Source organism: Astyanax mexicanus, chromosome 19 (assembly GCF_023375975.1).
Source record: "Astyanax mexicanus isolate ESR-SI-001 chromosome 19, AstMex3_surface, whole genome shotgun sequence".
Classification (NCBI taxonomy): Eukaryota; Metazoa; Chordata; class Actinopteri; order Characiformes; family Acestrorhamphidae; genus Astyanax; species Astyanax mexicanus.
This window is the reverse complement of record NC_064426.1, coordinates 37,222,094-37,235,378: the sequence shown is the minus strand read 5'-3', so window position 1 is coordinate 37,235,378 and position 13,285 is coordinate 37,222,094. Positions and strand designations below refer to the sequence as shown.

Below are 13,285 nucleotides of genomic sequence, written 5' to 3'. Positions count from 1 at the left end.
GCGTCCACAGTTAATCCTGTTGGAAGTGGTTGGTCCTTCTTGGTGGTATGCTGACATTACCGTGGCTCTTGATACATCAAAGACTTGCTGTCTTGGTCACAGATGCTCCAGCAAGACGTGCACCAACAATTTGTCCTCTTTTGAACTCTGGTATGTCACCCATAATGTTGTGTGCAGTGCAATATTTTGAGCAGAACTGTGATCTTATCCTGCTAATTAAACCTTCACACTCTGCTCTTACTGGTGCAATGTGAAATTAATGAAGATTGGCCACCAGGCTGCTCCAATTTAGCCATGAAACCTCCCACACTAAAATCACAGGTGTTTCAGTTTCATTGTACAACCCCTGTAGCTATCAAACATACCCCTTGCGTTTGAGTAAACGGCTGTTCAGGTACTGTTTGTCCTGATTTATTACCCAGATAAATACTATAGTTTCTAAATACTGCCAGCTCTGCTCCATGCTAATCTGTTTCACACTTTAAAAACACCTTATTGAGTAGCTTTATGTTTACTGTAATATTTTGACTAAATCCCATTTATCTAATAACCTCCCCAACACAATCCTCCCTCCCAAAAAAACTACACAACCTCCCCCCAGTTGTATATATATATTGTACATTATTATGGTTTATCGAGATACTGTATGAGATTTTTATAAATATCGCCCATTCCTACATGAGGCTAGTAGCATGACATTCATGCTCATGCCCTTGACCGTGATATCGCAATTTAATTACTCTCATCTTGTTGCCAAATCTGTCAACTTCACTCTGACTCGGAGTCTGGAGAAATAAAAAAATGATTTAAGATTGATCTACAGGTGTGAAATTGGGATGAGGAGAAAGAGACAGAAAGAGGACAGAACGAGAGATTTAGAGTATTAGGACAGAGCCGAGGGTTTAGGAGGGTACAGTCTCTCTGCAGAGAATGGGAGACTAATTGGTCTTGGTTATACACTTTCTCCTGAAAAACTTTGGAGAAAAAACTCAGCTTTTTTCATGTGACTTTTCATGTAACTTAACCTCCTGATCCTGAAACAGAAGCTTCACAGAAGAATGAACAAAATGTTCTTAATGAAGCAGGTCTGCACAGTAAATTTGCTTTTACTTTTAGTGTTAAAAGATCACTTTTAGTGTTAAATTAACACTGTGAGTCCCGGGAATACATCATAGAGGGTCAATATTAACACCCACACTGGAGGATAGCACAGTGGATGGTAATGATTATGATGATCATGGCCAAAAGAAATCACACACACATTCAGTCCAGGAGAGTACACACACATCCCACAGGTCAGTGCAGTGTATGTTATGTTACTTAGCATCCGTGGGACTTGGCAAAAGTCATGGGACATGATACTAGTTCCTACTATACTCGCCCTGTGACATGTATCATGTCAGTGAATTGTTTGCTATAACTCCTACAACAAACTGCATTTTAAATATATACTCGTTAAAGTATGTGCATGTATATTTTGTATATTACTAAAAATATGTTTAAAAAAGAAAAATGTAAAAAAAATCCATGCTTGCTTTTTACCAAAACATTTAGCATCTGGATTAATTCGCTGATTAATTGCTGAAACTCGGCTGCTTGTGGCTGCAGGTAGCTCTTAAAGTAAGGTTCTCTCAAGGGAGTTTGTTAAAAGGCAACAGAGAGGAGAGGAATAAGGAGAAAGTGCTCAAACTTAGAGCCCAATGCTACTTTCATCCTGTGAGGCTTTAGAATAGCTCTTAAAGGAGAACTCCGGTGTAAATTTGACTTTTGTAGCAGTAAAACATGATAAAAATTACTTTCCTTTAATGAATAGCACACCTCTGTTCTCCCACAGCGTTCCAGGATCCAGAATTTTAACAGTTTGTCCAAACAGCCTTTAGACTGGGTGACACAGGGCAAAATTTGCCCTGATAAGTCAGTTATTTCATTATTTCATTAATAACGAGCCATTAATAACTTAAAAAGTGCACAAGACGCTTATTAAAAAAAACACTGTTTACATCCCATAACGCTAGATTCAGCTCCGAGCGACGCCACCACTGTACTGAAAATAACATATATATATATACATAGACTCCACATAGTGTAGCAGCCGGCACCAGGAGGCAGGCTATGTGGAGTCTATGTATATAAATATGTTTGTGTTTTTTCAGTTCAGTAATGATGGTGCATGGAGCTGAAGCTAGAGCTATGGTAATTGACAGGAAATTGACAAATCCTGCACCTAACAGCTGGGGTTATGCATAGGGCTCAGCCAGGATCTACTACTCACTCAACTAACAACAATAGCCAAAACCACCACAATCTGATACTGGCTCGACAAGGATCCAGAAGCACAGCCTAACACTATGTTCATGGTCCATTGCCTCAACTGCCAAGTAACAGACCTAGCGAAAAAATAACCAATGAACAAACAGAATCCCTCCTTAATCTAAGCTCACTTCCTTAACCTATGGCAACAACACACTTACCTAAGCACAATCACACACAATAAATGACATTATAAGTTGCGTGAGCAGAACACAGCAACCACTACCATCTGATACTGGCTCGACAAGAATCCAGAAGCATAGCGAACTATGTTCATGGTCCGTGCCTCAACTGCCAAGTACTCAGACGTCTTCAAAAACTCATGAGACAAATTACTACAAGAACAGCAGGACCACACCAATCCCCTTCATCCAAACCCTAACACAAACTTCAGTGCAAGCTCTTCTCAGGGGTCATCAGGCAGGCACCTTCCTTCGTCAGTGTTTCGCTGAATTAGGCCCACGACACCTCCAGAAGGCTCAACAGTGAAGTCTGGCGTCCCAGACCCACCCCCCTCCAAGCCTGCTGTAGAAGCACAAACTCACTCCCTTCCCCACACAGCCTCAGCCCTTCTGAACCACAACCACTGACTAGATCTTTCAGCTACATCTGACAACTCCTTCACTGCTGTCCTCTAATTCTACGACCTCTAATTCCGAATTCAGACAGCAGTCGTGTGGCAGACTTCGAAACAAAGCCTCTAGTACCTACCTCCACCGGTCTAATATACGCTTGCAACCCACGCTGTCTTACCTCAGCCACCAAGTCTGTATACTTCAGCTTTTTCCTTTCATAAGCTCCATCTACCTCGTCTTCAAACGGAACAGTCAGCTCTATAAAATACACTATCCGCTTACTTTCAGAGTACAACACTACATCCGGCCTCAAGGTTGTAACCAGAATGCACTCCGGGATCTGCAGTTTACTACCTACATCCACTAATAACTTCCAGTATCGTGCATTAGGCCACTTACCAGCAGTTTTCAAGCACTGTGCTGTTTCTCCACTACGCTGCCCCTCACGCACAAACGTGATTACCCTACTGCAACCTACCACGGGCATGTTATTAACTTCTAACCGTTTCTTATCAAGTGCACCTGCAAGAGATCTAAGTACCTGATTATGCCTCCATGTGTAGCGCCCCTGGGATAGACTCACCTTACATGCCGACAAAATGTGCTTCAGCGTGCCACTTCCTGCACATAGCTTACAACTTGGATCCTCACCCACCCACTGAGCAAGGTTTTGTGGCGTTGGCAGAACATCATATGTAGCTCCCAAAAGAAACTTTATACGACCTGTATCCAATCCCCATAACTCTCGCCAGGTGATTCACCGCTTCTCTACACTTTCCCATCTCATCCACTGCCCCTGTTTACTCTGCCCTGCTGCTTTTGCCCTCCTTGCTTCCTCCTCCTGCTCACTTTCTCCCAGACTTAGTCACTGGTGCTGTTGCTTTAACCAGCCCGTCTTTTGACCCAAACAACTGCATTTCACGTCCTACCTTAGCACATTTGAACTCCTCAACCAAGCTCATCAACGGCAGTTCCAGCATCCCTCTCCCACACCACGCCACACTACTAAGGCAACGCGGCACCCCCAACCATGTCCTTATAGCTTAGTTCATAACCTTTTCTAACCTCTCAACCTCAGAAATCGGAATATCATAAACTGTTAGTGGCCACCTTAGACGAGGCAACAAACCAAACTGCAGACACCACAATTTTAATTTACCTGGCAGAAAAGATTTATCAATTCTATTAATGGCCTCCACCATTTCTGTCCTCAACCCTTCCACCTGCTCTTTGTCATTCAGTGCTGCAGTATACCACCTACCTAAACTCTTAACTGACTTTTCCAATATAGATGGTATGACTTCTCCCTCCATCATAAACCTTTCTTGTATCAACTTCCCTTTAATGATTGATACACTCCTAGACTTGCTCGGTTTAACTTTCATCCTAGCCAGCCTAAGATTATCATTTAACTTCCCTAGCAGTCGCCGGGTACATGGCACCGTGGTCGTTAAGGTAAATGTAAACAGTGGTTTTAATAAGCTTCTTGTGCTCTTTTTAAGATATTAGTGCCTTGTTTTAAATGTCAGGACTCTAGCAAGGAGGTGTGGAGCTACTTTAAGCTGGATAACGGTGGAAAAGGCGATTTATCGGGGCAAATTATGCCCCGCATCACCCAGTCTGAAGGGTGTTTGGACAAACTAATACAATTTCTGGATCTGGGAACGCTGTGGGAGAACAGGAAAGTAATTTTTTTATCATGTTTTACTACAACAAAAGTCAAATTTACACCAGAGTTCTCCTTTAAGAGCTATCCTAAAGCCTCACAGGATGAAAGTAGCATTGGGCTCTATGTTTGAGCACTTTCTCCTTTATTTTTTTCCTCTCTGTTGCCTTTTAACAAAATCCCTTGAGAGCATCTTACTTTAAGAGTTACCTGCAGCCACAAGCAGCCGAGTTTCAGCAAGGTCAAGGTGACGACCCAAGACTCCTTTGTGGCTGGACTCTACTGAAGCGTGCTCTGCACTTCAGCCGCCCAATTCAGTGCTTTTTTGGAAACTCCATTCTAAGCCTCACAAGAATACCCGTCTCACTTGATGAAGAGCATGAACACAGAGAAAACTGGGGAAGTCAGGTAGAAGCTTGTTACTCTCATACACATCAAATTCTTCTCCTCAGCAGAAGATAGTATCTTAGTATCTTAAGACCATACTAAACAGCGAATGTGTATAAAGCACACTTAAAATGCTTTAATTTTCACAAAAATCATAACCTGCCTTATGTATGAATTCTACCAGTCAGGTATTAAGGAGCAGTAAAGCCACCCTGCTGAAGTACAGAGTTATAAGGGGGAGTGTTCAGTGAAGTTTCTCCAGCACTAAGGCTGGGTGCAGCAGCATTAGCTTTAGTCGCTAACCACAGTGCTAGCTCTTTCACTGTTTAGAGGTGAGTATATCAGACTGTAGTCTGCGTGTTTGCCGTGTTAAAACAAGCTATGTGGGACAAACTGATAGCTGATAGCTATCAGAACACTCAGGGTTCCTGAGTCTAGATTTTGCGTCCTGCTAGTGGTGTGGTTAGCGGCTAATGCTAATGCAGGTGCACCCAGCCTTAGTGCTGGAGAAACTTCAATAAAACAAAACTCACCCTTAGACTAAATATTTTAAGTCTAAGCTTACTGTAAATGAACTGAAATGCTTTACTCACGCAAAAAATAAACTGTTTTCAGGAGGGAAATCTGTCGAAAATAACATCCAGTACTCGTTTAAAATGTTTTTTTCCCCATTAGAAGAGAAACATGGTGGCAGCCTTGCTCACTTCGATGCAGGCATCCTTACTAGTGTCGCTTAATGCACTTTATAATCCTTATGTAAGCCTTATGTATGAAAATAGACCAGAAAATAGATGTTCATTGATAGTGTGCCTTATAATCAAAAAAAAAAAAATCAGTAATAGGAACATTTTCCACTCCCAAGATTTAGCAGTCAAATAAGCTAAAAGGGAAACATATCCAGTTTGTTAACAAATGCTTGATAAAATAAATAAAATTGATGGAAAAACAAAGTCCCTCAAATAAAGAAGGAAAATAAAGAAAGGAATATGCATATTTCTCGTTAAATGATTGAAGAAATTGAGAGTATCAGAGCTGGAAGAGAAAGAAAACTTGGAGGGACCAATGCTCACATGTATATGTACTATCACATGTACTATCACGGCTAATATATAAGGGGGACTCCTAATCCTAATACTGTCTTGTGCAAACCAGAAGCAGCGCCAATGTGAAAATACTAAGTATTATGGTCCTTTTGAAAGAAATGAACACATTTTGCTCTAGAGCTAAGACAAAAAGAACCATCCAGACTGTTATCAGCATCAACTCGAAAAAAGCCAGGCTATGTCATGGTACAGATTTGTGTCAGTACACTATGATTGAGCATTTATGCAGAAATGAACATTTAGACTTTAGAACAGCATATGTTGCCTTTAAGAAGACAGTGTTTTCATATATATGGAATATGTCCATGTATATATAGGATATGTGCATGCATTTTTTTCACAAGACAATGCAAAACCACATGCTGCATACATTACAAAGGCATAGCTATGGAAGAAGAGGTTATGGATATGCAAAGACTGGTCTTTCTACAGTCCTAACCTGTCCTCAATATGGTTTACTGTATATGGAAAACCATTATACAGCAACACCTGAAACACTTTTGACAGTATTGCAGCATGCAGGCTATATTAGGGGGTGGAAAGTCTTTCTTTGTCTCATCGCTGGGAGTAAATCCCACTGAATGACATGAGTATGAGCTAGTGAGGAGGTGGGCGGCGCAGATAAAGACATGGAGAAATGAAAGCAATGTCAGAAGACTTTCAATAATTTAAACTCCTCTTGTCTGGTGGAGATGGATATGCAGAGAGAATGAAGGCTTGTTTTTTGATAGAGTGTTGTTTACACATGTGTACAGATGTGGAGGAAACAATGACTCGTCTTGAACTTCAAACTTGTTTCTTTCTTGCTTTCATACACCCACATAACGCACATGATATAAAAATATGTGTTTTTGCACACTTGTTTATGCACTGCTCTTCAAAATATACTGTAGTTGCACCCGGTAAGGATGTGCCATATCCTATCATACACATTAATACTGCAAAAAAATAAATGATCAAAATCGTCATATTGTGAAATTGCAATATTATTGAAAAGAAGGATATTTAATGTATTTACTTATTTACTACTGTATTTTACATTTGTAGTTTATGTGCATGCACAAAACATGCTACACGTTTTTTGCTAGATTTTTATTTTATACAAAATTAGGGTTGTGGGAAGTTACTGTTTATGACAAAGTTTTTCAAATAAAAATATTTTGTTCCTTTAGAGCATTTATTTTCATGCATCTTGGCATGTTCTCCTCCACCAGTCTTACACACTGCTTTTGGATAACTTTATGCTTTCACTCCTGGTGCAAAAATTCAAGCAGTTCAGTTTGGTTTCATGGCTTGTGATCCATCATTCATCTTCCTCTTGATTATATTCCAGAGGTCTTCAATTTGGTAAAATCAAAGAAACTCTTTTTAGGTGGTCTCTTATTTTTTTCCAGAGCTGTATATATATTTTGGCATATATTTGGCATATATTTTGCCAAGAATATGATTAGTGCAAATACTTTGAAATATCATGATATTATTTTAGGGCCATATCGCCCATCCCTAGCACCAAGAAAGAATCAACCAACAAACTTCAACAAACTTCGTAGCAGTGGGTCAAGTTCAGGGATGAGTCCTACTTTTGTCTTGGTAGAGATGATCAACGCATCCATATGTGTGAAGACTTTGTTCTGTACCAACATCAACGGCTTGTTATCACACATCACACATGCAAAAGGCCTGGTGTCATAGTTTGGGGTCCAATTTCGTACAATGCCAGATCACCACCTTTGGTCTTCAAAAGTTTTGGGATTTAGTGCCTCTCTGGTGAGAATGGCTAAATGCACAGAGCATGCGGAAGAATCATTTTAAACTGGGCGGGTGTGATGCTGTCTCCTTTCAGAGCTGATGAATCCGACTCCAGGTTATGTTCTATCAGAGAGAGAGAGAGAGGGCACTCAGTCAGAAACTTCACTCCTTTGTTTCTTTGTTTTTACAATGAGAGAATGAGCCACTGAGCTCTGAGTTTCCTCTTCTGAAGTCTCCATTGCTTCACCAATCGCTAGCGTTCAGTAAAACTTAGCTGGATCCTCTTTTAGAGGCTGTACGTGTGACGTAAGTACGTAAAGACACGTGATGTGGCCAGAGGAAGAACTCCCGCGAAAAGCGACCCAACACCCCTGTTTTTATAATGAATATATTAGGCTTAGCAGGGATGGTGGTTTCAGCACACTGGTACCATTAAACACAATATTTTATCCATATTCTTCTCCACTCAAAAATGCTTCTGCTTTCAGTTTTCAGTTGAATACGCACACTTTGGTGCACTAACAGGCATGTGTGGGATGCTATTGAACAATCTATTAAATCTGCAGTAACTGTGTGAGAATATTGGATCTGCATGGTTAGAACTCCATTAGGAACCTCTACAACTCCAGACATGCTGACATGCTAAGACGTCTTGCATGTTGCTAAATGTTAAACATGCTTTACACACTACTTCTGTATGTTTAGCTCAGTAAATATGATCAAAAGATTTATGTATAGTCCCTGGTAACTTTTATGTTCCTAGCATTGAAATCCTACACTTCTAACTGTTATAATTTGTTTTATAACAGTGTTATAGTATGTTATTGTATGTTTGCTCATTATTTTTGGCACCATGCTGTATTCATACACATAATTCTCTCTCCACACAGAGAGAAAGAGGAGGACAAAGAGATGGCGGACTTCTTACGTGCAAAATTCCCCACAAGATCCACCAAGAAATGTAAGTGTGTGTGTGTGTGTGTGTGTGTTAAGCAGCTTTGTGCTTCCTGTTTTATTCTGCAAGTTAATTGCTGTATGTTCTCTGAAAGCTTCTAACAGCAGTTTTGTTTTTTTTGTTTTTTTTCTCACTCGCTTAAACAGAAGTCTGAAGAAATTGTCATTTACTGTGCACCACACTGTTTTTCTGAGATACTCTAAAGCCCTATTCAGACTGAATTCACTGTAACCTGAAACAATGTGGCAAACCAGGCTTTGATGCTTCCACACAGGAAAGAACACCAGTTCATACTGGAAAAAAAGGGTCCTGGGAATCCCTTTCTGTGTGTGAACGAGCATTATCCTGTTGAAAAATTGGTCTGTTAGAAGCCTGTCCATAAGAGGCAACACATGTGGCTACAATATATACAATATATCTCACTCACATTTCCAGGCCAAATACTATTAGAATGTCTGAGTTGCCCAGCTCCAGTATGAGGGTTTGATGCTTTTTCAATACTATGTTGTCACAATGCTTTCAATACTGTATATACCCCAGTTACAGGGGTTGGACAATGAAACTGAAACACCTGGTTTTAGACCACAATAATTTACTGCCGTGATTTGGGCAGCCGTGGTTTTATCTATTTTGGATACAATCCGGGTGAGCACCCGAACATCCCTTTCAGACAGCTTCCTCTAACAGCGTCCACAGTTAATCCTGTTGGATGTGGTTCGTCCTTTTGGGTGGTTTGCTGACATTACCCTGGATACCGTGGCTCTTGATGCATCACAAAGACTTGCTGTCTTGGTCACAGATGCTCCAGCAAGACGTGCACCAACAATTTGTCCTCTTTTGAACTCTGCTATATCACCCATAATGTTGTGTGCATTGCAATATTTAGAGCAGAACTGTGCTCTTACCCTGCTAATTGAACCTTCTCACTCTGCTCTTACTGGTGCAATAATGTGCAATTAATGAAGATTGGCCACCAGGCTGCTTCAATTTAGCCATGAAACCTCCCACACTAAAATCACAGGTGTTTCAGTTTCATTGTCCAACCCCTGTACTAGCTTCAAAGAAGTCAAATTAGTAGGCGCAATTTGATTCACTTGACTCATTTGACTGAGTTAAGCGGCACGCGCAAGAAAGACTAAACAGAGCTGTAGCTCAATACATTTACATGGACCAAGTATCTGTATATACAGTTAAGAAATCCAGGTTCAGAAATTTGATACAGCAGTTAGACAGAAAGTATGACACACCTGGCAGAAATTTATTGTTGTGTTTTTTTTTTCTTATTCTAAGCATCGTTTTGTTACCCAGGATCATGATACTACAAGTGGTATCGGTATCGAAGTCAAAATTTTGGTATTGACAACCCTAGTCTAGGTCAGAATCTGGTCCAAATGCTTAGCTCACAGCTGGGCATGAGTTGAGTTGAGTGCTGCAAGTGCCAACACCCCAGTTGCAGAGTATAATATGGGAATCAACCTACACTGCATATGCAGACACCCTGATTGTCAAAAGTAACCACTCGCCTGCCTTGCTTGTGGTGATGTGAGGCTTGGGTACAGCTGTTTGACCATGAAAACACATTCCATAAAGCTCTCTACACTCTATTGTTCTTGAGTGGCCTACAACTTCATTGCGACTGCATTTAATCATTTCCATTTTTGTTATACTCTCACTGACAGTTGGCTGTGGAATATTTAGTAGTGAGGAAATTTCACGACACTGGAGTGAAATATAGATCCTGAGAGTGACCCATTCTTTTATTAATGTTTGTAGAAGCAGTCTGCATGACTAGGTGTTTGGTTTTACACATCTGTGGCCATGAAAGTGATTGGAACACCTTCAATGTTCAATGATTTGGATGGGTGAAGGAATACTTTTGGCAATACAGTGTAGAAACCATGATTGGCCCAATTCTGCATGGCTAATACCAAGTGTCAGCCAATGCTGCCGTACATCAGCTGAGCTCGGAACAATATTTAATGCTATTTGGGACCACTGTTAGAAAAAATCCAGAAGATACCACTGGTTCCACCAATGGCTCTGTATGGTGTAATAATCCTGATATAGTTACAGTATAAACAGCATTGCCTTGCACTTGACAAAGATGACATTGACTACAGCTCTTCCCTTATTCTCTCTCTGTTCATTTCCTTCCCTCAGCTTCCAATCAGAACAGAAGAACGACCTCCAGAGCCCAGCAGACCTCCTCGCCATACGTGACCAAGACCGGCCTGACTCTGCTTAAAGAATGCTGTGGATTTACCTGTTCCATCATGTAAACAGAGAGGGGTGAAGCAGAAGTTGATAGAGAGAGAGATTGAAAGAGAGAGAGAGAAAGTGGTGTTAGAAGAAGAAGAAAAAGAAGAAGAAGACTGAGTGAAATTGTGATTGAGTTGGCCTCCAATAGACGTACAGAGGCAGAAATGTGTCTGTGATTGAGGACGAGTTCAGACAAGCAGAAACAGGACCTTCAACATGACACAGTATTTTTTTGCTATGTTGATACAGCAGGTAAAAATGACCCAAATCTGATCTTTTGTATCATTTGTGTGGCAGGATAAACAACTTAAATAAATTTAATGGTCATTTTGGATCAAAATTGGAATAATGTGCCTCCTGTGATTCTGTCAAAGATGAAACCGAAACTTCACGTGAAGCGCTGCTGTTTTGAACCATCATTTTATTTTCACTTACCCAGTGAACCAATCAGACAAACGTATGAGCAGCCTAAAATAAGCATTTAATTTGTTGAGAAAATCAGATTTACGCCATTTGCACCTGCTGTATGAACATAGCCTTTATTTTCGATACTGAAGACAACTCTATGAATTGTTTATTGATGTGCAGAAGCAGAAATGTGTCTGTGATGGAAGATGAGTTCAGATAAATAGCAACAGGACCTTCAGTGTGACACAGTCTTTTTAGCTATGGTGATACAGCAGGTAAAAGTGGACCAAATATGTTTTTTTTTAATCATTTGTGTGGCAAACGAAAAAAAAATCGGAAAATCGGAATAATGTGTCTTTTGTGCTTCTATAAAAAGCCCTATCAAGATTAGATTAGTTTCTCAGGGGGGGTCCTGGGGTAATTTTCTCTTTTATGGGGGGTCCTCTGTGATTTTATTACCATCCAGAACGACCATGTATGTGTTTTTTTTTTTCTCAGACGTCCTCTGAAAGAAAATTACAGGCTGAATTATCTACTGTTTTTCGCTGAACTCCGTGGTCCTCCAGTAATTTTAGTTCCATCCAGATCCACATGTCTGAGGTTTGTCAACTTGTGATTAATAAAATAGCTATTTTTCCACTGCAACGCACTGTAATTACATAATTACACTTTGAGCGCGCATTTCCACAGAGATCCACGTAAACACAACAGCGGGTGGAAATGGAGGAGCTACTGAACTCCAAAAAACTCATTAGTCCTCCTGTTTTTTCAATTGCAGTCCCGATGCAAGAGTTTTATCACTGACTCACCCTGAGAAACTAATCCCGTAAGAATAGGGCTCAAGATGAAACTGAAACTTTACGTGAAGCGGTGCTGTTTTGAACAATCGTGTCAGTTACACAGCATTGAACTGATCAAACAGCCTAAAATAAGCATTTAATTTGTTGAGAAAATCAGATTTAGGCCACTTGCACCTGCTGCATGAACATAGTCTTTACATAGTCTTTATTTTCAGTACTGAAGACAACACTATGAACCCTTTATTGATGTGCAAATTACTGATTTTTATTTATTTATTTTTTTTTAATCTTAGAATGAGGTGAGCATATTGAGAATGGGTGCTTGTGTCTGCGTTTCTCCTGTTTAGAAGTGTGGAAAGAACAAAGTTAAGCAACCTGCAGTTCTTCTAAAAAGCCTTGACTAAGCAGCTGGATGTATTTTTAACAGGATTTTTTCCACCGTCGCGTGACGTTCCACAAAGTTGCTAAAAGTACAAAAAGTTCAGTCAGCTTTCAGCTTCACTTTGTATTATTTTTTTTGTGTGTGTGCTGGGGACAAGCCGACCATGGTGTCCTTAGGAGGTTCGGCGACCCGGTTACAGTCACCGCCGCCATCGAATAGACCCCCCATCCCTCCTCCCCCTCTCTTTCAATTCAGCTGGAACTACGAGTATGAGTATGTCCCTAGGCCTCACACTTAACAGGTAGAGTGAATAAAAAGGAGGGAGTAGAGGAGCGGAAGGGGGAGGAGGAAGAAAGAGATTATATTACAGACCTACCATGTAGAATTCAAAGAAACAGATACCCTGGCTTGACCCTGAGAAATTCAGAACTTAAAAGAGAATTTTATATCATACTCCCATTATCAAAAAATGTACTTGCACCCAGAAGGACTCAACCGACAGGAACGAAACTTGGTGGGTACCCTGGAAAAAAATACAGAGTAAAATTTACTTTCGCAACTTTCTGCATTTGCTTTTTTTTAAGTAAATTTAATTTCAGATAAATTTAAGTAACTTCAACTCGGTTTCAAGACTTAAATGTTACATAGAGTAAATAAGTGAACTGAACTTCAGTCAATTCTTTCTTTTAGT

The 13,285-nt window shown here is 40.3% G+C and overlaps 1 protein-coding gene across 1 annotated transcript in view; it reads left to right on the top strand.

The window, feature by feature from the left end:
* Window positions 1-11,716, top strand: part of zgc:171844 (uncharacterized protein LOC100151763 homolog) — a 39,596-nt gene extending 27,880 nt beyond the window's left edge. The window contains exons 5-6 of the mRNA XM_049468203.1: window positions 8,681-8,751; window positions 10,906-11,716. Coding sequence (XP_049324160.1) covers window positions 8,681-8,751; window positions 10,906-11,024 — 190 coding nt within the window. The 3' untranslated portion in view covers window positions 11,025-11,716. The remainder of the gene's footprint in view (window positions 1-8,680; window positions 8,752-10,905) is intronic.
* Window positions 11,717-13,285: the final 1,569 nt, after the last annotated feature.